This window comes from Bufo bufo, chromosome 4 (assembly GCF_905171765.1).
Source record: "Bufo bufo chromosome 4, aBufBuf1.1, whole genome shotgun sequence".
Lineage (NCBI taxonomy): Eukaryota > Metazoa > Chordata > Amphibia > Anura > Bufonidae > Bufo > Bufo bufo.
This window is the reverse complement of record NC_053392.1, coordinates 524406020-524433323: the sequence shown is the minus strand read 5'-3', so window position 1 is coordinate 524433323 and position 27304 is coordinate 524406020. Positions and strand designations below refer to the sequence as shown.

General features: G+C 44.0%; 1 protein-coding gene across 2 annotated transcripts in view; it reads left to right on the top strand.

The window, feature by feature from the left end:
- The window catches only part of USP34 (ubiquitin specific peptidase 34), a 208147-nt gene extending 183393 nt beyond the window's left edge, over positions 1–24754 (top strand). Inside the window, exons 65-79 of one of the 2 annotated variants that reach the window (XM_040429731.1) lie at positions 2843–2947; positions 3051–3198; positions 4697–5331; positions 10018–10175; positions 11130–11208; positions 13047–13173; positions 13266–13373; positions 13695–13799; positions 15669–15793; positions 16508–16631; positions 17821–17900; positions 19343–19483; positions 19602–19745; positions 21884–22043; positions 23479–24754. In XM_040429731.1, coding sequence (XP_040285665.1) covers positions 2843–2947; positions 3051–3198; positions 4697–5331; positions 10018–10175; positions 11130–11208; positions 13047–13173; positions 13266–13373; positions 13695–13799; positions 15669–15793; positions 16508–16631; positions 17821–17900; positions 19343–19483; positions 19602–19745; positions 21884–22043; positions 23479–24092 — 2853 coding nt within the window. In that variant the 3' untranslated portion in view covers positions 24093–24754. The remainder of the gene's footprint in view (positions 1–2842; positions 2948–3050; positions 3199–4696; positions 5332–10017; positions 10176–11129; positions 11209–13046; positions 13174–13265; positions 13374–13694; positions 13800–15668; positions 15794–16507; positions 16632–17820; positions 17901–19342; positions 19484–19601; positions 19746–21883; positions 22044–23478) is intronic. The other variant, XM_040429733.1, reaches the window with a different exon arrangement.
- Positions 24755–27304: the final 2550 nt, after the last annotated feature.

Below are 27304 nucleotides of genomic sequence, written 5' to 3'. Positions count from 1 at the left end.
AAAGTTCAAACTTGCTGATCAGCGGTACAACGCTGATCAGCGGTCGGTGGGGTGGTGGGGCGGGCGATGCGCTAACACTGGACGGACGCTAAAAAGTGCCGGCCAGTCAGCGCACGCAGAAAAAAAGTGGTGGTAAGGGGGCTGGTGGTCAGGGGAGGGGAGGGGGGGGGGCTGGTGGTGGGGAAGGGGGGTGGGGTGGGGGTCTGGTGGTCGGGGGGTCTGGTGGGGGGGGGGCAAGTGGCAGGGGGGGGCAAGTGGCAGGGGGGGATCTGGGGTCTGATGGATGGATCAAAGAAAGTTTGGAAATAAAAGTTGTTTTTTTTTCTAACTAACTTTTCCCTTCTTTCCCTGCCTAACGGTGCCTCTCCCTCACTGACCCTAACCTACCTGGGTGGCGATGGGTGCAGGAGGGTGATGGATGCCGATTGTGGGGACACAGGAGCTCGTTCTGGACGGTGCTGCACGGTCAGGGTGCTGGACAGGAAGAGGAGGGGAGAGAGGAGCGCAGGAAGTTTGAATCTCGCGCCTCTCTCCCCTGCTCCAATCAGCACCCTGGACAGCGGCGTTCAGCACCAGGGCCAGCACCGCCTCTCCAAATCCTCGGACTGCGATAGGTGGTGTAAAATTACGCCACCGATCGCAGTCTTTTTCCGGTTCATCGGGTCACAGGACACCCGAATGGACCGGAAACGCAGAAAACCGCAGGTCTGAATTGACCTGCGGTTTTCTGCGATCGTCGATGCGGGGGGGTCAAATGACCCCCCCCTGCATTGTTACGGGATGCCGGCTGAATGATTTCAGCCGAAATCCCGTTCCGATTAACCCCTGGGGCGCCGGAATGCCGATTTCAAGTTAGGACGTACCGGTACGCCCTGAGTCCTTAAGGACTCGGGAAATAGGGCGTACCGATACGCCCTGCGTCCTTAAGGGGTTAAGGGACCAAAAGTAATGGGACAAATCGCTTCTCAGCTGTTCCATGGCCAGGTGTGTGTTATTCCCTCATGATCCCAATTACAATGAGCAGATAAAAGGTCCAGAGTTCATTTCAAGTGTGCTATTTGCATTTGGAATCTGTTGCTGTCAACTCTCAAGATGAGATCCAAAGAGCTGTCACTATCAGTGAAGCAAGGCATCATTAGGCTGAAAAAACAAAACAAACCCATCAGAGATATAGCAAAAACATTAGGCGTGGCCAAAACAACTGTTTGGAACATTCTTAAAAAGAAGGAACGCACCGGTGAGCTCAGCAACACCAAAAGACCCAGAAGACCACGGAAAACAACTGTGGTGGATGACCGAAGAATTCTTTCCTGGTGAAGAAAACACCCTTCACAACAGTTGGCCAGATCAAGAACACTCTCCAGGAGGTAGGTGTATGTGTGTCAAAGTCAACAATCAAGAGAAGACTTCACCAGAGTGAATACAGAGGGTTCACCACAAGATGTAAACCATTGGTGAGCCTCAAAAACAGGAAGGCCAGATTAGAGTTTGCCAAACGACATCTAAAAAAGCCTTCACAGTTCTGGAACAACATCCTATGGACAGATGAGACCAAGATCAACTTTTACCAGAGTGATGGGAAGAGAAGAGTATGGAGAAGGAAAGTAACTGCTTATGATCCTAAGCATACCACCTCATCAGTGAAGCATGGTGGTGGTAGTGTCATGGCGTGGGCATGTATGGCTGCCAATGGAACTGCTTCTCTTGTATTTATTGATGATGTGAAGGATGAATTCTGAAGTGTTTCGGGCAATATCATCTGCTCATATTCAGCCAAATGCTTCAGAACTCATTGGACGGCGCTTCACAGTGCAGATGGGCAATGACCCAAAGCATACTGCAAAAGCAACCAAAGAGTTTTTTTAAGGGAAAGAAGTGGAATGTTATGCAATGGCCAAGTCAATCACCTGACCTGAATCCGATTGAGCCTGCATTTCACTTGCTGAAGACCAAACTGAAGGGAAAATGCCCCAAGAACAAGCAGCAACTGAAGACAGTTGCAGTAGACGCCTGGCAGAGCATCACCAGGGATGAAACCCAGCGTCTGGTGATGTCTATGCGTTTCAGACTTCAGGCTGTAATTGGCTGCAAAGAATTTGCAACCAAGTATTAAAAAGTGAAAGTTAGGTTTATGATGATTATTCTGTCCCATTACTTTTGGTTCCTTAACAAGTGGGAGGCACATATGCAAACTGTTGTAATTCCTACACCGTTCACCTGATTTGGAAGTATATACCCTCAAATTAAAGCTGACAGTCTGCAGTTAAAGCACATCTTGTTCATTTCATTTCAAATCCATTGTGGTGGTGTATAGAGCCAAAATTGTTAGAATTGTGTCGATGTCCCAATATTTATGGACCTGACTGTATGTTGTAGCTGTGGCAAGCATTGAAAGTCCTGATGCATATTACTTAGAGAGTTATCCAGGGAATGATAATAAATGCCTATCCGCAGAATAAACCATCATTATCACATCGCCTTGGGTGCCGGGACTCACCAGCTTTTTTTAACAGCTGATCAGCAGGGGTCCTGAGGATACGTCATCAATATTAATTACTGGTTAACCCCTTTAATGCCCTAGCAGTGAAAGAGTTATAGGGCATAATGTACCTTTTTAAGAATCTGTAAATATAGGTAATTGAGTCATTGAGATTTCTATTTATCGGGTTCTTCCCTCTCTGTTTCAGTACTGCACCTATTTGGATTGTCCCTCATCTTTTACATAGCCTGATGAGCCTCAGCATTGTATACACAGAGATTGGTCTCTTACTGAAAAAGTTTGAGGCCTCATGCATTAGAGAGGCTGTCCAAACTATTAATGTCGAACTCCTTTCTATTTTAGGCCGCTAATCCTTTCTTCAAACTGCTTACGATGATAATGGAGTTTGCTGGTGGACCACCAGGAATGCCACCTTTCGCCTCCTACATTTTACAAAGAATATGGGAGGTAAAAAAAAACATTTTAAAATCTAAGACTTACGAAAGCGCTGGACTTTTTCAGGAACTCTTCCGTTATACCTAGATTTTTTATTTTTTTTCCCTTCATCCAGGTTATCGAGTACAACCCATCTCAGTGCTTGGATTGGCTGGCAGTGCAAACGCCACGAAACAAGCTGGCACATAGCTGGGTGTTACAGAACATGGAAAACTGGGTAGAACGTTTCTTGCTAGCCCACAACTATCCAAGAGTGCGAACCTGTAAGTACCTCATAAAGACCATCATGCGGAGCATTTTGTTATTCAAGCCTTCTATAGCCTGTCTCATGGCTTTTCTTGTACACAATTTCACAATACACTTGCGTGACACAATTAAGTTGTTTAGGCAGGATACTGGCTGTCCTTACTGAAACCAGCCCTGTGTGGAGATTCGCTGGAAGTACTCCATGGTATGGAGACTAATTGGCAATTCTCCATGGGAAAACAATATACAAATATTAGGCAAACAGAACCATCCCGCTAGCACCACCTTGTGAAGTAGCCGGGAATCTACTCCATACTCATGAGGGGCGAGCTGAAACAGCTGTCTACAAATGGATATTTGGCTTGGCTGTATTCCCTTGTCATATCCCAAGGCCTGATTAAAAATTTTGATTTTCACTCATTGGGAGCCACTTCCACAAAGTGGCACTAGCGAGATGGTTCACTTTCCTTAGGAGAAACCTCTGCACACAATTAAGTTGGATAACTTATTATGCTGGACCACTCAGAGTCCATACAGGTCATAGAAAGAAGCATATATTCACACAATTTTACATGTAGAACTAATCTATATGAAAAGTTTAGTACCTTTCCAGTTGGCATTGCATTACTTATCTTGCCTATATTATAATGCAGAGCAGCAAATAGTTCTGTAGCCTTCAGAGCTGAAATCGCCTACTATATTTTGCTTGCTGGATTTCTGCAACGTCTAGAAGACTGTTCTATTCTGCGTAGTGTAGTGTTTGCAGGGGGCATCGTATAGTAATTTCCCATGTAAAAAATTTTTTCCCGTGGCATAATAGATGCTCAGCTGGTAGAGGGGTGTCTTTGACAAGTTTGAAAACGTTTGCATTAGCAAACAGCAGAACTGTGAGCGTGGCTCTGGGTTAGGGGTGGGCGATATAAATGATATAAATTTGGCCAACAATAGATTTTGTTTATATCGCCAGATCGCAGTAGAACATGGCATGCGCCGCTCTCTGCACGCACCATGTTCTCCTGAGCCGGCACAGTGGAGAAGGAGGGAGTCCCTCCCTCCCCACTATGTGCGGCTGCTGCTGACCACCAATGAGAACAGACTAGGAGGAGGGGAGGGACTGTGGCCACTGCGCCACCAATGAGAACAGAGAGGAGGAGGAGGAGGGGAGGGACTGTGGCCACTGCGCCACCAATGAATATAGTTAATATGCCTGAATACAAACGTAGCCTGCATGTGCCGGCCATATCCCATACCTGGCCTCTATTACTGCGTGCCGGGATCCATCGCGATTAACACCCCCCACCCCCACCCAAATCTAGAATACATAGCGTTATATATCGCATATCGCACATGCTTAAAATTATATCGCAATATAGATTTTAGGCCATATTGCCCACCCCTACTCTGTGTTTTACTATTCTGGAGCCGGTGATATAGTTTGTATGTTTGGCTTCTTGCTTGAGTAGTTTGAATCTTAATTAAAATGCTTGTCTGTCTCTTCTTTGTCTTTATTTGCAGCTGCAGCCTACCTGCTAGTGTCCCTAATCCCAAGCAACTCCTTTCGTCAGATGTTCAGATCGACACGCTCTCTTCACATTCCTACACGAGACCTGCCCCTTAGTCCAGACACAACCGTTGTGCTTCATCAGGTGTACAATGTCCTTCTCGGTCTCCTTTCTAGAGCGAAGCTCTATGTTGATGCTGCTGTGCATGGTACCACAAAGCTGGTGCCATATTTTAGTTTCATGACTTATTGTTTAATTTCCAAAACTGAAAAACTCATGTTCTCCACATATTTTATGGATTTGTGGAACCTCTTCCAACCCAAGCTGTCAGAACCAGCTATAGCCACGAACCACAATAAACAAGCATTGCTTTCTTTCTGGTACAACGTATGTGTTGACTGTCCTGAGAATGTACGCCTTATTGTACAGAACCCTGTTGTCACCAAGAACATTGCCTTTAACTATATTTTGGCTGACCATGATGACCAAGATGTGGTGCTCTTCAATCGTGGCATGCTGCCCGCCTACTACGGTATTCTTCGCATGTGTTGTGAGCAGTCTCCTGCCTTCACTCGTCAACTTGCCTCACACCAGAACATTCAGTGGGCCTTCAAAAACCTCACACCGCATGCCAGCCAGTACCCTGCGGTAAGCAATAAAGCGCATATATTTATTATGCATTTACTTGTTCTTCTGTGAGCTGTTTTTTACCGTCTAAAGAGACAAAGCAGGTCTACAACTGCAATATTAGAGAGATTTCTGGGTCTTCTGTTTTAAAGGGTGTCTGTCAGCAGATTTGTAACTATGAAACTGTCTGGCCTGTTACATGTGCACTTGGCAGCTGAAGGCATCTGTATTGGTCCTATGTTCATATGTGCCTGCATTGCTGAGAAAAATGAAGTTTTAATATATGCAAATGAGCCTCTAGGAGCAACAGAGGCGTTGCCGTTACACCTAGAGGCTCAGCTGTCTCTGCAACTGCTGCACCCTCTCTACTTTGATTTGAAGTGAAGTCCGGGCCAGGCGTGGTGATGTTTACACTGCCTGATCCTGTCAATCAAAGTGCAGAGGGCGTGGCAGTTACTGAGAGCAGAGTAGTGCTGAAACGATTACTCGATTGAATCGAGTAACTCAACACAAAAAAATATCCTCATCGAGGATTCATTTGTGTCATATGACCACGGAGTGTGAGTGAAGTGCTGCTATTACTCAAGCTCCGTGGTCTTCCGCCGGCCCGCACCGCGCTGCACTGTATCCTGACTCATCGTCAGGACATAGTGCAGGTAAGCACGCACTATGACCTGACGCTGTGTGACGTCAGGTCCCAGTGCAGCGCGTGGAGAAGAAGATGGGCGAGCTGTGGAGCGGCGCCCCTACTGGAGAGGTAAGTGTTTTATATCACTGGCGCTGGGGACATGGCTAGGAGGAGAGATGGTGGCACCGGAGTGGGGGAGGAGGGGGTGGAGGGGGCAGCAGCTGATGGGGAGAACCTGATTGGCACTGTGGGCGGGGAAGCTGATGGCACAGGGGGGCTGATGAGTGTTTATAAAGAAAAATGTTCTTTTAATTAGTTTTTTGTTATTAGAGTACTCAATTGATCGTTAATAGTCGATAGCTGCAGCCCTAGAGCAGAGTCACTAGGAATATAGCCGCCGTTGCACCTAGAGGCTTATTTGCATATATTAAAACATTATTTTTCTCAGCAATGCGGCCACATATGAACATGGGACCAACACAGATGCCTTCAGCTGCCAAGCGCGCATGCAACAGGTCAGCCAGTTTCACAGGTAGAAATCTGCTGACAAATTCCCTTTAATGACCTATCCTCAGGATAGGTTGTCAGTATCTGATTGACAGGGGTCTGACACCCATGCCGATTAGCTGTTGAAGAGGCCGCAGTACTCACCGGAGCTTACCTCGTCCAGCCTCCTCACAGTTTACCAATCACAGCGCCATAAATTGTATAGTAGCTGTGCTTGGTTTTGCAGCTCAACCACATTCACCTTAAAGGGACTGAGCTGCACCTAGGACATGTGACCGATAAATGTGACGTCACAGGCCTAGGAAGAGGCCAGAGCGCCCAGACTCTTCAAACAGCCAATAAGAAGGGGTGCCAGGAGTCAGACCCCTGCCAATCTGATATTGGTGACCTATTGATGGTCATCAAAATCTCGAGAAACCCCCTTTCATTCAAACTATGAGTAATGCACAGTCTGGAGCCACTTTAAAAGAAGTTCTCATCTATGACGCCCCCATTAAGACTGCAGGTGCTTCCAGAACCTTACAGCAGGGAAGATGTGGTATGTATGGTGGCTATTTAGATAAAGTGGGGCCACCCTCTAAAATCTCCAAATGCCTTAAAAGAGTAGGACAAGAATTGTTTATATGAGAGCCCCTTTTATGCTTTTATTTTGCTTCATTAGGTTTTTCCAGTGCAGTGAGTTGAGCACTACTGTAGATAGGATTAAGCTCATATTACCTCTGCAGGACTATTGGATTCCACAAAGCAGTCGGCAGAACACAGGCACCTTTGTGGCAGTTAGTAGCTAGTCAATGTGGTGCATACACAGGCTTTAGTCGTGTAATGATGAACATTTACTTGAATGGGAGCTGAGCTACAGTATTCCGGCACAGCCATTTCACAATGGTCGTTTCTGTGCATCCAGCATCACCCCTTGTGTTATGGTTGACATCGGCAACTGCTGAGAACATCTGATTGGTGGGAGTACATCTGATTGGTGGGAGTGTCAGACCCCCCCATTGATCTAATATTTGATGACCTAACCTAAGGATAGATAATCAATATGTGGAAACCTGGGTTGAAAACCAGATCTACAGTCGTGGCCCAAAGTTTTGAGAATTACAGAAATATTGGAAAAGTTGCTGGTTAAGTTTTTATAATAGCAATTTGCATATACTCCAGAATGTTATGAAGAGTGATCAGATGAATTGCAGAGTCCTTCTTTGCCATGAAAATTAACTTAATCCCAAAAAAACCTTTCCACTGCATTTCATTGCTGTCATTAAAGGACCTGCTGAGATCATTTCAGTAATCGTCTTGTTAACTCAGGTGAGAATGTTGACGAGCACAAGGCTGGAGATCATTATGTCAGGCTTATTGGGTTAAAATGGCAGACTTGACATGTTAAAAGGAGGGTGATGCTTGAAATCATTGTTCTTCCATTATTAACCAAGGTGACCTGCAAAGAAACGTATGCAGCCATCATTGCGTTGCATAAAAATGGCTTCACAGGCAAGGATATTGTGGCTACTAAAATTGCACCTCAATCAACAATTTATAGGATCATCAAGAGCTTCAAGGAAAGAGGTTCAATTCTTGTTAAGAAGGCTTCAGGGCGTCCAAGAAAGTCCAGCAACTGCCAGGATCGTCTCCTAAAGAGGATTCAGCTGCGGGATCGGAGTGCCACCAGTGCAGAGCTTGCTCAGGAATGGCAGCAGGCAGGTGTGAGCGCATCTGCACGCACAGTGAGGCGAAGACTTTTGGAAGATGGCCTGGTGTCAAGAAGGGCAGCAAAGAAGCCACTTCTCTCCAAAAAAAACATCAGGGACAGATTGATCTTCTGCAGAAAGTTTGGTGAATGGACTGCTGAGGACTGGGGCAAAGTCATATTCTCCGATGAAGCCTCTTTCCGATTGTTTGGGGCATCTGGAAAAAGGCTTGTCCGGAGAAGAAAAGGTGAGCGCTACCATCAGTCCTGTGTCATGCCAACAGTAAAGCATCCTGAGACCATTCATGTGTGGGGTTGCTTCTCATCCAAGGGAGTGGGCTCACTCACAATTTTGCCCCAAAACATAGCCATGAATAAAGAATGGTACCAAAACACCCTCCAACAGCAACTTCTTCCAACAATCCAACAACAGTTTGGTGAAGAACAATGCATTTTCCAGCATGATGGAGCACCGTGCCATAAGGCAAAAGTGATAACTAAGTGGCTCGGGGACCAAAACGTTGACATTTTGGATCCATGGCCTGGAAACTCCCCAGATCCTAATCCCATTGAGAACTTGTGGTCAATCCTCAAGAGGCGGGTGGACAAACAAAAACCCACAAATTCTGACAAACTCCAAGAAGTGATTATGAAAGAATTGGTTGCTATCAGTCAGGAATTGGCCCAGAAGTTGATTGAGAGCATGCCCAGTCGAATTGCAGTGGTCCTGAAAAAGAAGGGCCAACACTGCAAATACTGACTCTTTGCATAAATGTCATGTAATTGTCGATAAAAGCCTTTGAAACGTATGAAGTGCGTATAATTATATTTCACTACATCACAGAAACAACTGAAACAAAGATCTAAAAGCAGTTTAGCAGCAAACTTTGTGAAGACTAATATTTGTGTCATTCTCAAAACTTTTGGCCACGACTGTACATCTCTGGAGACACCTGAATAGGATTTCTGTTTAAAGAGGACCTTTTCCCACTCCTTACATGGCTGTTTTAATAGCTTCATACTTTCCCCATGTAGTAACAATTCTGGAGAATCTATTCTTGTGGCTCTATGTTGTGCCATTCCTTTATTATCAACTAGAAGTTACAAATAAATAGCTGTCAGTCTGCAGTAAGGGTACAGATGGGTGGTAACCAGTTCGGGGTGTGTACTTGCACAGACTCTATCCAGACTCTATCCAATCAGTGCTGCCATTTTTAGACTGTGCAGGGACACACCTCCAACTGGTTACCTCCCCTCTGTACCCTTACTGCAGACTGCTAGCAATTTATTCACAACTGCTAGCAGAAATAACAAAGGAAGGACACAACATAGAGCCATAAGAATAGATGTTCCAGAACGGTTAATACATAGGGAATGCATGAAGCTATTAAAACAGACATGTCAGGAGTGGTGAAAGGTCCTCTTTAAAGGCTAAGTACACCTTTGGGGAATTTTTTTATTTTATTATTGCATTACTCATTTTGAGCTAAAAATCATTTTGTAAATGGTCCTGTAAAAATGATTCCATATTTGTAATAAAGACCAGTGTTTCTCTATAATAGAGGGATCAGCCAGCTAATCTGACGGGCTCCTTATCTCAAAGTCCCTAATCTAATTAGCGAGAGGGCTGGTAGTCAGACCTCCACCAATCTAATTTTAATAGGCCATCAATATTAAAATCCCAGAAAACCCTTTACTTGGATTGCTGCTTTCGATGCAGAGCCAAGGAACCCATTGACAAATAAAGGAGTTTACGGTTTTACTTACCTGACCTTAAGTATGTTGACAGCGCCTGAAATGCAGTTCTTCTTGCTTTTTATCTTTTCTTCTAAACTCTAAAATGCATATTACATTGTGAGCACGTTTTTCTTTTTCTTCTTTCTAGGCCGTGGAAGAATTGTTTAACCTCATGCAGCTATTTGTAGCTCAGAGACCAGACATGAGAGAAGAGGAGCTTGAGGATATCAAGCAGTTTAAGAAAACTACAATAAGCTGCTATTTACGTTGCTTAGATGGTCGCTCCTGTTGGACTACTTTAATAAGGTATCTACTAAACGTTCATTCAGGTCAAGCGATGTTCGTGTCCATGTGCTGTCTGAGCATAGAACGGACAGAACCCGAACTGAACACTGACCCATTATGCTGGAAGGGCCAATTCATTCCATAGCATGCACTATTTTGGTCCGATTTTCACATAAGACGTGGCCATTCAAGTCAAGGGGTGCATGATAGAAATGGACAAAACACAGGCGCAGGCACCGTTACATTTTCATTTTTCAATTGTATTATACATTCAACGTTTCCATTGTTGCGACAATCTCTGCAGCACATATACGAGGTGGCCAGGGCAGTGCCTACGTGCACTCCCACAGACCCAGCCAACAAAGAGGCTGGTGCTTTTTCCTATAGAGTGCAAGCGTGACCACCGCGGCTGGATTGAACAGTGATCGTAACCCATGGAAAAGAGGAGTGTATAATGCGATTGTGGACAAGAATAGGACATGTTTTCTATATATTTTTTTTTTTTGCGGAGCCGCGGCCCGGAAGTTCGGGCCCGCGCTCTGGAAATGCGGATGCGGAGAGCACATAGTGTGCTCTCCGCATCCATTCCTGCCCTATTGAGAATGAATGGGTCCGCACCCGTTCCCGATATTGCTGAACGGATGCGGACCCATTTGCAGACATGTGAATGGACCCTAAAAGGAAGATGGACATTGATACAGGGATTTGTTCTGATTGCCACATCTGGAGTCTTCCCCTGGATCAATACAGCAGGATTACAGGTTGGACTTTTGTCTTTTCCCAACCTTAACTACTATGTAACTGTTTTCCCCAAATCTATATATCAATCTGCTCAGCTCCTCCTGATCTTTAACATGGTCCTTTCAGATTGCATTACATTTTGTGGGGACAGGTCCTCTTTAAATGCACATTCATATACATTGTTCTCAATGTGTGATTTACGGTAGTAACCGACTTTACTTGTGTATCTTTCAGTGCCTTCAGAATATTATTAGAGTCTGATGAAGACAGGCTGCTTGTTGTATTTAACAGAGGCTTAATTTTAATGACTGAGGTAAGCCATACAATACTCACGGATGTGGTAGGGTGCAGTGTGGAGGAAAACCATGTATCTTTTTGAAAATGAATTATAAGATATAGTGTTGGAAAGTTTTACATTCTTGAAGTTGCTGGGCATATAGTCCGGTTTCCCCCACCTTCATCAAAATTACGGATAACTAGTTGAGACATACTGGGGGTGATTTATCAGTTTTTTAACACCACTTTTGCAGCAATAAAAAGTTGCAGATTATGGCGCATGCCATATTTGTGACATTTTGCATTTTCTCACCGCCTTTTTTAAAGCGACAAAGAAAGGGCGGTGCCTTTCACTGCCCATTGGATTTACTGTAATTTACAACAGATACTGGCGTCAGTTAAAGCTCAAGGGCCAGAGTTTCACCTAAGTTATTATGTTATCTTTCAGGAATATATTTAAAAAGTTAGAATGAGGTAAGGTGGCCATAGATATTAGATAAATAATGTGCTCACCCACCAACTTCCCAGAGACCAATTGACCATCTTAGGCGTGTGGAGGTGTTCCAATTTCCCCCAATTGAATTTCAACATGGCTGATTATTTGGTCTCTCTGAATATAAGCAGCCACCATGTCTGGCAGTGGCTTAAAGGGGTTTTCCAGTTCTAACAATTTTCAAGCAAGTGCCTGCTGAAACAGAAGATTCACTTACCTGCTTCCTTCCGCTCCGGTCCACTGCTGTCTCCAGAGCAGTGTGGGACAGGTAAGTATGAATCTCCTGTTTCGGCAGGCAGGTTGGCTGCAGGCACTTGCTTAAAGAGGACCTTTCACCGATTATTACACTATGAACTAACTATACAGACATGTGGAGCGGCGCCCGGGGATCTCACTGCACTTACTGTTATCCCTGGGCGCCGCTCCGTTCTCCTGCTATGCCCTCCGGTATCTCCGTTCACTAAGTTATGGTAGGCGGAGTCTGCCCTTGTTCTTCTGTAGCGCTGGCCAATCGCATTGCAGAGCTCACAGCCTGGGAGAAAATAACCTCCCAGGCTGTGAGCTCTGCGCTGCGATTGGCCGGCGCTAGAGCAGAACAAGGGCAGACTCCGCCTACCATAACTTAGTGACTGGAATCTCCGCCTACTATAACTTAGTGAGCGGAGATACCGGAGGGCATAACGGGAGAACGGATCTACATGTCTGTATACTTAGTTCATAGTGTAATAATCGGTGAAGAAAGGTCCTCTTTAAAGATCATTATAACCGTAAAACCTTTTTAAGCTACACTTCCAATAGCTGCTGGCAACAACTGTTGCTCCTGACCCACGTTTGGGGAGACTCCTGCAGTGGTTTGATTCCCATGTGAACAAAGGATTAGGTATGTTGAAATCCGACATGGCAAACTTTTCTTTCTTGACATCTGCTGTTGGGGGACAGTCGGTGCATTAGATGGCTAGCTGTTCCTGCTTAAATCCACTGGTTTGGGTTTGTGTATGGCAGCCTTACTCCCTTCTGCCCATGATCAGGAGGACCATAATCTGAATGGCCTTCTATAGAACTTAAAGTGTAGCTTTATGACATTTTTACCAGTTTGCTAGCATAATAATCCTAGCAAAAATCTGTCTTGGTTTAATACATATTTCCTGAGAACCAAAGAGCAGGGAGTTACCTGGTAATTCAGTCCATTGTATACGGGGGGTTGTCTACTACGTGTAGTCTTTATCCTACATTATGAGAAGCATTATATTGATTACACCATTTCTTCTGGTCACATTCAGTTACTGGGCTTTATGAAGCTTCTTTTATATTATAGTATACTATAGTGGTTGATTATTTATTATTTTTTATTTTTTTTCCTCCTGTGAAACATTTTGTTGCAGTCCTTTAACACATTGCATATGATGTACCATGAAGCTACAGCGTGCCATGTGACTGGGGACTTGGTGGAGCTTTTGTCCATATTCCTGTCTGTCCTTAAGTCCACACGTCCTTATCTTCAGAGAAAAGGTAGGAGTGACATGCAGTACTTGTACCGTAATACATGGAATGTAAATGTGAATACATGATGATGAAGTGTTCATTTCTTTACATATTCACAGATGTGAAGCAGGCTCTCATCCAGTGGCAGGAAAGAATTGAATTTGCTCACAAACTCCTAACCCTGTTAAATTCTTATAGTCCACCAGAACTTAGAAATGCTTGCATAGGTAATTTAATTTATTTTGTTCATTAAATTATTTCATTTTCCTCTATTTTACTGTGGGAAGAAGGAAATGATAGGATTACAAGGGACCATCTTGGTTTGATATCTGTTTACAGTAGACACTTGAAAGTTCAAAATGTACTCTCCCTTTAAATATATAATTTTTTAACTTGGGTAACTAATTCTGAATTGTTCTTCATGCAGCTGACATTACTAATGATGTGAGCATGATGACTTGTTCTACTATACTGGGATTGCAGGGAATGGACCTAATTTCAAATGTTTAAGACGTTATTAGTAATTACAGATTTGCTTCTCATTCTAGATGTCCTGAAGGAACTTGTGCTCTTGAGCCCCCATGATTTCTTGCACACATTGGTTCCTTTTCTACAGCACAACCATTGTACATACCACCACAGCAATATCCCAAGTAAGTGTTTATTATTGACTGTTACTAGGGCTGCACGATATGGGAATTTTCTGCGATTGCGATTAGGGCCCTAAAAATTGCGATAACGATATGCGATGCAATATTTTAAGGGAATTGTGCTAGAGGTCTATTTGCTTGGATTTTTCCATATGAGCCGCTGACGCGGCTGGGTATGACATAGTTATGGGGGATCTGTGGATGATGCACTGTTGTGGGGGATCTGTGGATGGCGCTGTTGTGGGGGATCTGTGGATGGCGCTGTTGTGGGGGATCTGTGGATGGCGCTGTTATGTGGGGGATCTGTGGATGGCGCTGTTATGTGGGGGATTTGTGGAGGACGCTGTTATGTGGGGGATCTGTGGAGGACGCTGTTATGTGGGGGATCTGTGGATGGCGCTGTTATGTGGGGGATTTGTGGAGGACGCTGTTATGTGGGGGATTTGTGGAGGACGCTGTTATGTGGGGGATCTGTGGAGGACGCTGTTATGTGGGGGATCTGTGGAGGACGCTGTTATGTGGGGGATCTGTGGAGGACACTTATGTGGGGGATCTGTGGAGGACACTGTTATGTGGGGGATCTGTGGAGGACACTGTTATGTGGGGGATCTGTGGAGGACACTGTTATGTGGGGGATCTGTGGAGGACACTGTTATGTGGGGGATCTGTGGAGGACACTGTTATGTGGGGGATCTGTGGAGGGCACTGTTATGTGGGGGATCTGTGGAGGGCACTGTTATGTGGGGGATCTGTGGAGGACACTGTTATGTGGGGGATCTGTGGATGACACTGTTATGTGGGGGATCTGTGGAGGGCACTGTTATGTGGGGGATCTGTGGAGGGCACTGTTATGTGGGGGATCTGTGGAGGGCACTGTTATGTGGGGGATCTGTGGAGGACACTGTTATGTGGGGGATGTGTGCTATGACACATAGGGCCATGAGGGGGGCCAGCATAAGACACACATATAGCATCTTATGCTGGTCCCCCTCATGGCCCTATGTGTCCCCTCATGTGTCCTAAACTGCGCACATAACTGGCTTTGTGTGTAAAGTATTTTACTACTGTCTGAAACAAGCTCTCTCCTATTGATAAAATGGCCAGCCTCTGTACTCACTTTCATTATGAATGCACGGTAGCGGGACGGCCAGCCGGCGCGTGACTGACGTCACTTAGTCTCGCTCCTCCCACTTAATTCAGCAAGCAGGAGCGTGACTAAGTGACGTCAGTCGGCCTGCTCGCTGCAGTGCATTCATAGTGAAAGTGAGTACAGAGGCTGGCCATTTTATTAATAGGAGAGAGATTGTTTCAGACAGTAGTAAAATACTTTACGCGCAAAGCCAGTTATGTGCACGGGGCCCCTTCATATATAATCGCGGCATTTTTCGATATGTCGTGCAGCCCTAACTGTTACTTTCCATTTGTTAAGGGACATTTCGATTGTAGCATGTTATCCTCTATCTACAGGATAGGGGATAACTATTAGATCAGTGGCTGTTCGACTGAGGGGGCCATCTGAACCGAGTGAAACAGCAGGTCAGACATGCACACTTTGTCTGGTTCACCTTAATGGGACTGCTTGAGACGACCAAGTACAAGTGCTTGACTATTTCTGGCAGTCCTGTAGAGATGAATGGAGCAGCATTGTGCGTGCCGACACCCACCAATCTAATAGTTATCCCCTATTCTGTAGATGGGGGATAACTTGTTTAAACCTGAATATCCCTTTATCCACTTGTAAACCATGTAAAAAGATAATGGCAAGACTTATCAGGATAAGGAAATTTCAGGCCTTTTGTTTTCAAGGTAAACTGAATCATTAGCTCTCTTCTTAGAGAACAAATATTCCTAATTTCATTGTGTTTTGTTCAGTGTCCCTCGGGCCCTACTTCCCATGTCGTGAAAATATGAAACTTATAGGAGGAAAAAGCAATATCCGTCCTCCCCGCCCAGAACTCAATATGTGCCTCTTGCCCACAATGGTTGAATCCAGCAAGGTTGGTATTCATACTTTTATTTTATTTTTTTATGTATCATCGTCTGATTGTGCTGAATATTTAGACAGTTTATTTTTATTTTCTTCAGATTTAAAGGGAACCTGTCATCAACTTTATGCTGAGCTCAGTGAGTGACAGAAATGCTGATTTCAGCAGTGTCACTCATCAGCTAAAAGTAAGTGGTTGCTGAGAATCAGCATCATAATCATTGCAGTCCAGGCCTTGAAAAGAGTCAAATCTACTTGAAGAGTCCTGCACTCTCACCCATCTGCTGCTGATTGGCAGTTCTCTTCTAGAGAGATGGAAAACTAGGTAGAAGCCTGTCAGTCATCGGCAGGGAGAGCAGGAATTTATGAATAACCATGACTCTTCCCGGGTGGCCGTGACTTTTCCAGGCCCAGTCTGCAATTATTGTGATGTTGGTTCTCGGAAACCACTTGCTTTTAAATGGCAGACCGCTGAAATAATTTCACCTGTCTGAGATGAGCAGCATGACGTTGATGACGGGTTCCCTTTAAATGATACTGGATATGCAACTTCCTAATATACCATGTGTTTCACCTCTTCTCCATTTTCAAGATCTCTACTTGCAGTCAGTAAATGGTATGAGGCTAAAAACCTGCCTTGATCATTCAGGGGGTATGGGTGCATGGCACCTATGAGAGAGAACTCTTATTTTGGTCGCTTGTGATTGTTTTAATATTTTTGTTTTAGGGTAAAGATGAAGTATACGACCGCATGCTGCTGGACTACTTGTCTTCATATCACCAGTTTATCCATCTCCTTTGCCGTGTGGCAATCAATTGTGAAAAGTTTACTGAAGCTTTGATCAAGCTGAGTAAGTTCTTGTATTGAAGGGGCTGAATAAAATTAGAGAAATGGGTCGGCCATTTTTTCTAGGAAAAGTGGCACTTTTGTCAATGGGCTGTGTCTGGTGTTGCAGGACATCCACCTTCAAGTGAATGGAGTTGAGGTGTGATGCAAGCTGTGCAGAAGAGTGGTGCTGTTTTAGGGGGAAAATAAGGCAGATTGTTTTTCCAATCTCATCTAAAACATTTACATTTTTAAAGTGAGTTGAATTTGAGACTTAGAATGATATAATCTGCAGGGTACAATTAAGAAATGCTATACACCCAGATTAAATTGGTTTTTAGCTTCATTTAGAGTTTTCCATGATTGCTTTACCCCCTAATCTGGCCTTTTTATCCTGTTACTGAGATCACTGGTGGCCTCTTGTTCTTCCAGGCTCTCCAAGTAAGGTCACGTCAGTGAATCAGACACGTGCTGTTTGTGGTTTCCACAGACAGCACACGTACCCGTTGATTTTAATTTGTTTATTCACACATCAGTGGAAAAACCACCGAGGTGTGCACTACTTTGGTCCTGGATGCGGATCAAACTCGTCCATTGAAGTCCTATGGGTCCATGAAAACCACTGACCAAACACGGATGGCATCCATGCTCCATCCAGGTCAGTGATTTTGACGGACCAGTGGTAGGAGATGCTCTGGAAAACCATTTTCAGCCTGCCAGTGAACACAAATGACACACTAAGGGGAAAAAAATGGACGCATGGAGCTTTCACGGACATCTTCAAGGATGAGCCACTGACCGTCTTGTCAATACGGACATGTAAAAGAGGCCTAACTCTCCTCTTGACATTAAGTGACTAGAAATGCAGCTGTCAAGTCTGTTAGTGCTCAAATGCTGTTTGGAAAGAGCCATGCTTTAAACCAAGACAGCTGAAATGTATCATTCCACTTGGGCCTTTTCGCTAAATGTATTCCATGTTCATTGTCTTACACAATGATGCTTTTTTTCAACACCCCCAGCGTAAACCTCCCTAGCATGTTCAGTATGCCTCTCCTGTATTTGGGGATCATTTAACGTCTATCCCTGTAACTATTACACCTTGTTGGCCTGTGATTAATGAAAATTTTATATAAAAAAACAACATTTTGAATACATCTGCTTTGTATTATTTGCATATCAGCTTGTGTTGATATTCATACAGATTTATTTTGCAGGTGTCTTGATTGCATATGAAGGGCTCTCTTTGCACCTTGCATTGTTTCCAAAGTTGTGGACTGAGTTATGTCAAACACAGGTATTTCAGAACTATGGCAAAGGTCCAAAATGACTCTTCTTTTTTTTTTCTTCTTCTTTCTTTCTCTTTCTTTCTTTCTCTCTCTTTCTCTCTTTTTTTCTTTCTTTTTTTCTCTCTCTTTCTCTCTTTCTCTTTCTCTTTCTTTCTCTTTTTCTTTCTTTCTCTTTCTTTCTCTTTTTCTTTCTTTCTCTTTTTCTTTCTTTCTTTCTCTTTTTCTTTCTTTCTCTTTTTCTTTCTTTCTCTTTTTCTTTCTTTCTCTTTTTCTTTCTTTCTTTCTCTTTTTCTTTCTTTCTCTTTTTCTTTCTTTCTTTCTCTTTTTCTTTCTTTCTCTCTCTCTCTCTCTCTCTCTCTCTCTCTCTCTCTCTCTCTCTCTCTCTCTTTTTCTCTCTTTCTTTCTCTCTCTCTCTCTCTCTCTCTCTCTCTCTCTCTCTCTCTCTCTTTCCTTCCTTCCTTTTCAAAAATTTTACATTGTTTGCCTTCCTCAGCTGGCACGTATATACACTGCTCAGCCAGCTGCAGAAAGCCATTCTGTAACAAATCTGTCAGACTGTCTGATGGCCCAGTCTCCAGCACCTCTCTGACATCTTGTGAGTGATCTGTTAAAGAGGACCTTTCACCGATTCTTACCCTATGAACTAACTATACAGACATGTGGAGCGGCGCCCGGGGATCTCACTGCACTTACTATTATCCCCGGCCGCCGCTCCGTTCTGCCGCTATGCCTTCCGGTATCTCCGCTCACTAAGTTATAGTAGGCGGAGATACCAGTCCCTAAGTTATGGTAGGCGGAGTCTGCCCTAGCGCTGGCCAATCGCAGCGCAGAGCTCACAGCCTGGGAGGTTATTTTCTCCCAGGCTGTGAGCTCTGCAATGCGATTGGCCAGCGCTAGGGCAGACTCCGCCTACCATAACTTAGGGAACGGAGATACCGGAGGGCATAGCAGGAGAACGGAGCGGCGCCCGGGGATAATAGTAAGTGCAGAGAGATCCCCGGGCGCCGCTCCACATGTCTGTATACTTAGTTCATAGGGTAAGAATCGGTGAAAGGTCCTCTTTAAGGTGATTATTACCAAATCAAAGTTGAACTGCAGATCCGACTTCTGTATCTCCTGGTAATTAGCTATTATTGCCAGGGAAAGCCACCCCAGCCATATGATAGCATAAGCGTCTTTGGTCCACCAGAGCAGGAGCCATTTTTAGAAAGTGACTTTTTCTGGCTCATGGAAGGCAGTCTCAAGAAGGGAACCTTTCTCTGATGTCCTTTTGCTATTGTAAGGCATAACTGGTGATGTCTTCTTTAAAGACAATGGTAATAATGAATATTAGACTGATAAAAATAAGTAGATATGATTATAAAAGAATGAGAGGCGATTCTCTTCACAATGAATCTGTTTTTTACTTTATTCATTAAATAAAAAATATTCTTTACTCTTTGAAATCTAGTCTCCACTGGCAAAAAACTGCATCAAGCTGCTGTGTGAGGATCCAGTTTTCACTGAATATATTAAAAGTATTTTAATGGATGAGCGTGTGTTCCTCAATAATAATGTGGTCTACACATTCCTGACCCACTTTCTAGTAAAGGTAAGTACGGTGCCTTTCTTAGTTTTTTTTTTTTCCTGGGGGGAAAGGCATTGAGTTGGTAAGAAGGTGATTGACCATTTAAATTTATTTCTTTATTTTTTCTGGTTTGCTTCCACAGGTTCAAAGTCAGGTCTTTTCTGAAACAAATTGTGCAAGTCTCGTTAACACAATAATTACGCATCTCCTCAATCAGTATCAAAATGTGGAGTCTGATTTTATCAGCAGAATTGAAATTTCCAAAGCAAGCAGCACTTTAAATGGAGTAAGAGAATATCAAACTGTGTTCACTCTTTAATATGCTTGTTGAAAATGATATTGTTTGCTTCATTGGATTCTTGATCTGCATTGTCCTTTCCATAAAATTTGTTAGATCCTATTAACTTAACCCATTCCTCTTTGTTATGTTAACTCTCCTTCCTATATATGTTACATATTCTATAGTAGCCTGGACTTAAAGGGGTTGTCCGGATTCAGAGATGAACCCGGACATACCTCCATTTTCACCGCGTCAGCCCCCCTGACATGAGCATCGGAGCAATTCATGCTCCGATGCTCTCCTTTGCCCTATGCTAAATCTCGCAGGGCAAAGGCATTTTTAGGAGTTCCGGTGATGTACTGGGGCTCTCCATGTTGCTGCCAGGAAGCCCGGTGACATCACCGGCACTGATGGGCCGGCTTTAGCGCTGCCCTAGACAGTAAAATGGCTAGGGCAGCGCTAAAGCCCGCCCATCAAAGCCAGTGACATCACTGAACACATTGCCGGGCGGAAGCTTCCACCTGGCAGTGTTTTATGATAAACAAAAGAGCCCGTTGCGCAGGGCAAGGGAGCGCATCGGAGCATGAAATGCTCCGATCCTAGCCTCAGGGGGTCATCCTGGGTGAAAATAATTGAGTTAGTCCTATTTGTTATGAGAGGAATTAAATGATTGTTATAACCTTATAATATGATGGCATATCTAGGTCAGACACCATCAATCCTGAGAATGGAGGGGCTGTAGCACTGATTCAGCATCCTTTCAAATCCTAGCCATTGTTTTATAAGTTTGGAAGCTTTCATCAGATTTCCACTGGTCCTGATGTTGAATCCTAAAGCTGTGACTGACCCCACATTTACCCTGCGGGGCTGTTGTATTATACAGCACCCATTCAGTTGATTGGGTGATCCTTTAATACATACAGTTGCATGGAATCTACTTTAGCTCTCTGCTTTGGTTAGTGGATTTTGGGTGTCTGGGTAGAAGACCCCCTCTTCATGCTTTTTTAAGGAGTCTATCACCAGGAAATTCATTGTTAAACCAGGCACAGTGCCTTGTAGGGCTAACTCAGCTGAATGTAATGATTCCTTTCAGTTAGTGATCTGTTGCTTCATTTTGGAGAATATGTACTTTTAATCAGTATGCAAATGAGCAGTTAAGTGCACCGTGGGTGGACCGAAGCCACTCTGTGCACCCTTGCTTCTACTGCTCTGCCAGGCTCTACTACTCCTTGATTGATAGGACCATGTTCCTGCATAGTCCTCTCATTCTAAGAGGTGTAACTTAACACTTTTATTTAATCATTTTAGTACATATGACTTTTTCATCACTTTTTTATCTCCAATTGCGGTCATTACAGCCATGTTCCAGCTGCATACACCTGCATGTAAAAGTTAAAGGGAACCTGTCACCAGTTTTATGGTGTCCTAACTAAGGGCAACATAAATAAGTGACTGATTCTCTTAGCAAAATGCTGGGTCACTTTCTTTAATTGACCCAGTCAATCTGCCAACATCTTGTATTGAAAAGCTCCAGCTGATAATGATGAGTCCTGAATATTTATGAGCTCCTGACTCTCCCCGCCTACCGGCTGCTGATTGACATTTTTTTTCCATATGAATCAGCAGCAGGTGGGCAGGGGAGTGGCTATAGCTCTGAATTAAAAAACGCTGGATTCAATGACATCACGCTGGACTCAAATCGGCTCATTAGCATGCGGCATGTGGCATCTTTGTGTGTATATTATGAGGTAACCATCTGTCACACCAGTAAGTGAATACATCTAAGGCACTTTTTAGTAGTTAATGATTGTATATAATTAGTTAGATTATAATCAAATATCCACGTGACAGGTTCCCTTTAAGGTTGGGTTTCCACGTTCGTTTTTTCTGGCTCTGTTTCTGGAGCCAAAACCAGGAGTGGATTGAAATGATGCGCAGTATTGTTTGTCCTTTCTACTTACTGTTTTTATGATCCACACCTGGTTTTGGCTTCAAAAACTGTATCCGAAAACTTGAACCAGGAGACCCAGCATTAATGAAACATGCAAATCATCTTTTTTGTTTTTCAGTCCAATCAATATTTGAATGGAAGTCATTGTATGGATACATAGCAGTAGATATTAATAGTTTACTTTATTTTTTAGGATCTTAGAGCACTGATTCTACTCCTGTCAGTTCACACTCCGAAACAGATGAACACAGCCTTAATACCAACTTTACAGGATCTCCTGAGCAAATGCAGAGCGTGTCAGCAGCAAAGAAATTCAATGCAAGAGCAAGAATCCAAAGATGGTAAAGCTAAAGGTGAGCATTGAAGGGATCTATTCCTAATGTTGACTTGCACACACCCACCCCTTTTTGCTGTGGATGTCCACAGCAAGCTACAGTACAGTTTATGTGAATGCAGAAATGCCTTTTGCATTGTAGAAAAATCTGTGTGGATTTATTCCATGCAGCGGAATTTGAAATCTACATCATGATTTATGCTACTGCATAAAGTTGGTAGATTTTGTCTTTGCTATTAAATGGGGTATAATCTGCATAAAGATTTACATAAGTATGGATTTACTGCAGATTTCTCAGCAGTAATTCTGCCATATGTGCACGTAAAGTCTATAAAGACCTATACCTCAAGTGATGTGGTCATAGGGTATGTCCTAAATACCCTTACCCTGTGATCACCTGCCGCTTCCGCTTCAGCAAGGCTTTCCACGTTTTTGTAAATCTTTGGGACCTAAGAAAAAATAGTGATGTTTGCTAAACTCTTTCCATAACTCCCACAGACTATCCAATAAAATTGATGACACTCGCCCCATCACCTATCAGGCGGAAATTGGCATGAGAATAGAATTTTCAAGTTCTAAACCATTATAACCATATACGCCAATATAACCTTTAATGGCTCTTTAATATTTTAGCAGATGTACTTCCAATAATAGTTATTACTTAAAAGGGTTTTCTGATTGGTTAATACTGATGACCTATTCTCAGGATAGTTCATCAACATCAGATCGGAGGAGGTATGACACCTCTTTGAAGAGACCGCAGCTCTCTGGTGAGCACCGAAGCCTTCTTGCAGCTTATCCAACACAGCACCATCTATTGGACTGCAGCTGTGCTTGGTATTGCAGCTCAGCCCCATTCACTTAAATGGGACTGAACTGCACTTAGGTCATATGACCGATGAACATGACATCACTGGCCTGGGAAGAGACAGAGGCACTCACCGGAACACCATCGCCTCTTCATTTGGACAACCCCAAGTGAAGCTGGTTTGACACTTCCTTTCATTAAAACACATATCCTGCACTTTACCAATCCTAAACATGCTGGTAATTCCAGGTGAATATGGTGTAATTGTCAGGAATTGACTGTAGCCCAGTGGGGCTTTTAGAAATATAATCTTCATATAAACACTTATAGGTCATCAGTATCTGGTGGGAGTCCTACACCTAGCATCTTTGCTGTTCATGTCCTGCAGCCTCTTCCGCGGACCGTGACCTTACAACTATCTGTCACATGGCCTTTGTGCAGTGAATGGAACTGAGCTTCTGTAATACCATGCAAAGATGCTATACAATGTGTGGTGTTTGGTATAGTATGAGGATGCTGCAACCCTTGTCTGAGTGCTACAGCCCCTTCAAACAGCTGATTAGTGGGCGAATTACGTTGCCATCAGTAATTAACTCCTGTAAAACCCCTTTAATTCTGCTACATCTGATGTTTTTTTTCTATTTAGATGATGAAGGTGTTACACCGGTTAAACGAAGAAGGGTTAGCAGCGATGAGGATCACATGGTAGACAGCTGTATAAGCGATCTGAAAAATGAACGTGAGGCATCCACGCCAACAAGCACATCTGACAATGAGACAAGAGATTCTTCCATCATTGATCCAGGAACGGAACAAGACCCTCCATCTCCCTCTCCTCTGTCTGCTAAGGAATACAGAATAGAAGTGTCCTCTTCATTTACCGAAGATATACTGCTACCTGCACGGTCACAACCAACAGATGATCAGCCCGGCAACAGCGTTAAATACGAAGATGGGAAAGAAATGAAAGAACTCCAAAGTCCTAAGGAGACTAATGTAATGGAGGAAGAAAGTGTTCTCCCTTCCACTTCCATTTCTGCTGTGTTGGCTGACTTGGCAGACTTACGGGGCTGTGATGGTCAGCCGTCACCCATCCAGGACAGTCAGGAGCTCAGCCTATCACTAAATTGTGAGCATTCCAGGGGACTTTTTAGTCATATACAACAAAATGACATTTTAGATACCCTGTGCAGGACCATTGAGTCCACAATTCTTGTGGTCTCAAGGATATCAGGAAAAGAAAACAAAGCTGCTTCTTGACATTAGTTGTAGCATGTCTGCTTTTAAGTCTTTATTTTTTTTAAAAGCTGTTTGTATACATTTTTGCAGGTTTTTTTCCTGCAGATTTTTCCTTTTTTTGTGCTTCGGTTTGTCAAGTGCTTTCTGCTTGGATGGCAAGATTTCTATGCTTTATTCTTGGTCAGGCAGAAGTCTAGAAACAAAAGTTGCATCTGCAGTACACTTTGTAAAAGCCAATCATTATGGTTATGTTTTATGTAATTCAGGTTCGCTGTAGTGGCTTTCATTAAATGGCCGCTTTAAATAATAGGGGGGCCCCTAACCCAATATGATGTAATTTAAACTTGTCATTTTTACCGTGTATAATATGGTGTCCTCTGTGCCAGTTTTGTACCTTATAATAGAGGCAGTTGCCTCAAATCTCTGTGGTTCTTATTATCAAAATTAAGTTTACTTGTACTAAACCACAAGAAATTTGATTCTGTAAAGAATCCTCTCTAGCTGTGGCCTGGCAGTATATATGGTGCTTTATTTAACAGAATACCTGTGGAGGAAATGAAGCACATGTGATGTAAAGAAAAAAAAAAAAAAGAAGACAAAAAACTAAAATAATTGTTTTATTTTATTGATATGATTGATCGCTATTCTGTGCACTTCATTAAACTAATTGTGACGACTTTTCATTTTTGTGTATATTGGCCTCTTTTAGAATCCAAGTGTATACATTGCGCCACGTTAGGCAGACTTTTCTTCCGCAAAGCTGTTAAATTAAGGTGTTTGCGCATGTCTGTATTTCAGAAAATGTTTGCTGGATTGAAGGCAGAAATAGACCATGGCGGAGTTCAGCAGCTATGAGTTTAAGAAGGAAAATAGAACTGTTTTAAGATATAATTTGTAAAAGAGATTTAAAAAGTTTAGAGAGCGATGTTACGGAGCTACCTATTTTATCACTGTTCTACCATGGTTCGTCCTGCAGATTATAAGTATGTTATTAATAATAAAAAAAAATCTTATTTCAGAGACACAATCATTGAGTCCACAAAGTACAGATTCTTATGTCTCGTAATTGTTCCATGCGGCTTACACCATGAAGGTTGTGGATTTATTTTTGAACATGGTTTAGTAATTTGAGGATTTCTATTAGATTAGAAAAATGTAGTTGCATTATTCTAGAAGCAGCATTAGGGCTGGACTGGGACTAAAAATGAGCCTTGGTACACAAACTCCTCTAGCCCTTGTACAATATCACACTCCCCTGCCCTTTACTTAGTTTCCGATCATTACCCTGTGGATCATTCCTTTTTAAAGGATTGCTCACTCCTGGGGACCTCTCAGGCAGACCGCCCAGCATGGTCCAATGCAAATACAGTACGAGTGTCATCTGGTCTCCAATAGCTCATCATGGAAAATCCCCCCACTCTTGTCCTGGGGCTTCCTTCATAAATTATTTTTTATAATTTTTATTTAGGGGCTTGTAGAAAACTCCTTGAAATTTGTGCATTTATTTCCTTTTTTTTTTCTTTACATTTCTATAAAAAAAAAGTCTATTGGAAAGTAACTGAAAAAATGCCCTACCTAACGGATGGTGTGGTTTGGAAAAAAGGCTAAAAAAAAAAGCTTGTGCTTTGTCATGATTGTAAGATTTTCATAGCTGTTAAGAGGGCTGTTCCACAAACAACTTTTCACTCTAAAAGTTAAAACATTTATATTTTTCAAATGTACCTCATTTGCAGTTTTCTCTCATCTCCCATGCTTGAATCCTACATCTTGGTTTGTCATGTATCTGCCATCCCATCATGCCTTTGGGCAGTGAGATGTCCTGACATCAGCAGATCATGTGACACCACGCCCCTTGTTCTTGCTAACGGCGCTTCCTGTGTCCTATATAACAAGGCTGCAATGCAGGACGGAACCTACAGCGACTGACTATCAAAACAGATTTCTAGCTCGTATGATTGGGGGACAAAGGACCGTGGGTATAGCTGCTTGCTGCCACTAGGAGGCGACACTAGGCTGAAAAAGACTTAGCTCCTCCCTTGCAGGCTATACCCCCTCCAGCCTGGAGAGAGCATGTCAGTTTAAGCTTAGTGTCTGTAGGAGGCAGACCTCCCTGCTTAATTCAGGGTGACTTACTTTATTATTTTTTCTTTTTCCTTTTTAGGTTTTGGGAAACAGAGTCGCCTAGTCATTCTGTCTACCCGGGAGCAAGGCCGTGTCGGAATCCCTCACCGCCCGACTTCCCCAAGAAGAAAAGGTGGACCAGGGCGGCCCAGCTCCCCTGCCAGTCAAGGGGTCACCTGAATCCGGCAAGACCCCCTGCTATTCCAATCTCCTGCCACTTCAGGTGCCAGCTGCTAAAGAGGTGACCCTGCTGGTAAGCTGAGGAGGGGGTGAAGAGAAGAGGATGAAGATGGGGTGAGTAGTCCGGATTAGGTGAGTATTCTCGGCACGATCCCCTCCCACACCCCTACCCTCCTCTCCACTAAGGTTCTGGGGCCTCTGCGAGACTGTCTGGAGGGAGCAAACTCAGGGCCTGGTCCCCCCCCTGCCTCCCCTATCGTAAAGTCCACTTGCTCCTTAGACCCTCAGCCTGCCCCGATTCTCCCGGCCTGCGGGGTGGCTCCCGCGGCTGGTAACTGCAAGTGGGCGCCTGCCGACCGGGTGTGCTCCCCAGTCAGCAGGGCGCCGAACTTTATTTGGCCCGTGGGGTGGGCTTCCGCAGCCGGTATGCACACCCGGGCGCCGGCCAGCGCCGCTCTGGGTCCCGCCATTCCCCGGCCGGCTGAACGGAATTCTGGTCAGCCGGGTGCCGGAAAATTTACCCCCTGGCTTCTCTTGGGCCTACCTGTCTCTCTGGCCCGCGCTCAAGCAGACGCATTCCGTGCACCAGTTCAGGTTCCATTGTGCTCTAGCCGACCGGCAATGCTTCCCGGTCGGCCGTGCGCCAAAAAACTTTAGGCCCCGGTCGCAACTTCTTTCCGGGAGGGGGGGGGGGCTGCTGTTCCCCTATCCCAGGACCCTGCTTAGCTCTGCTCCCGGTCCTCATGGCAGTCTTAACCCTTCATGGCCAGGACCAGATTATCCGGAGTTGCTGTCTGCAGGCAATGTGCCTTATTATTGAATAATTCAAACCCTTCCTGCCTCTTGTCCAGAGACTGGGGCATCACAGTTTCTTTAAAAAAAAAAAAAAAAGAAATGTGCACCATACAGGTCCCGCCCCCCTCACCCCACAT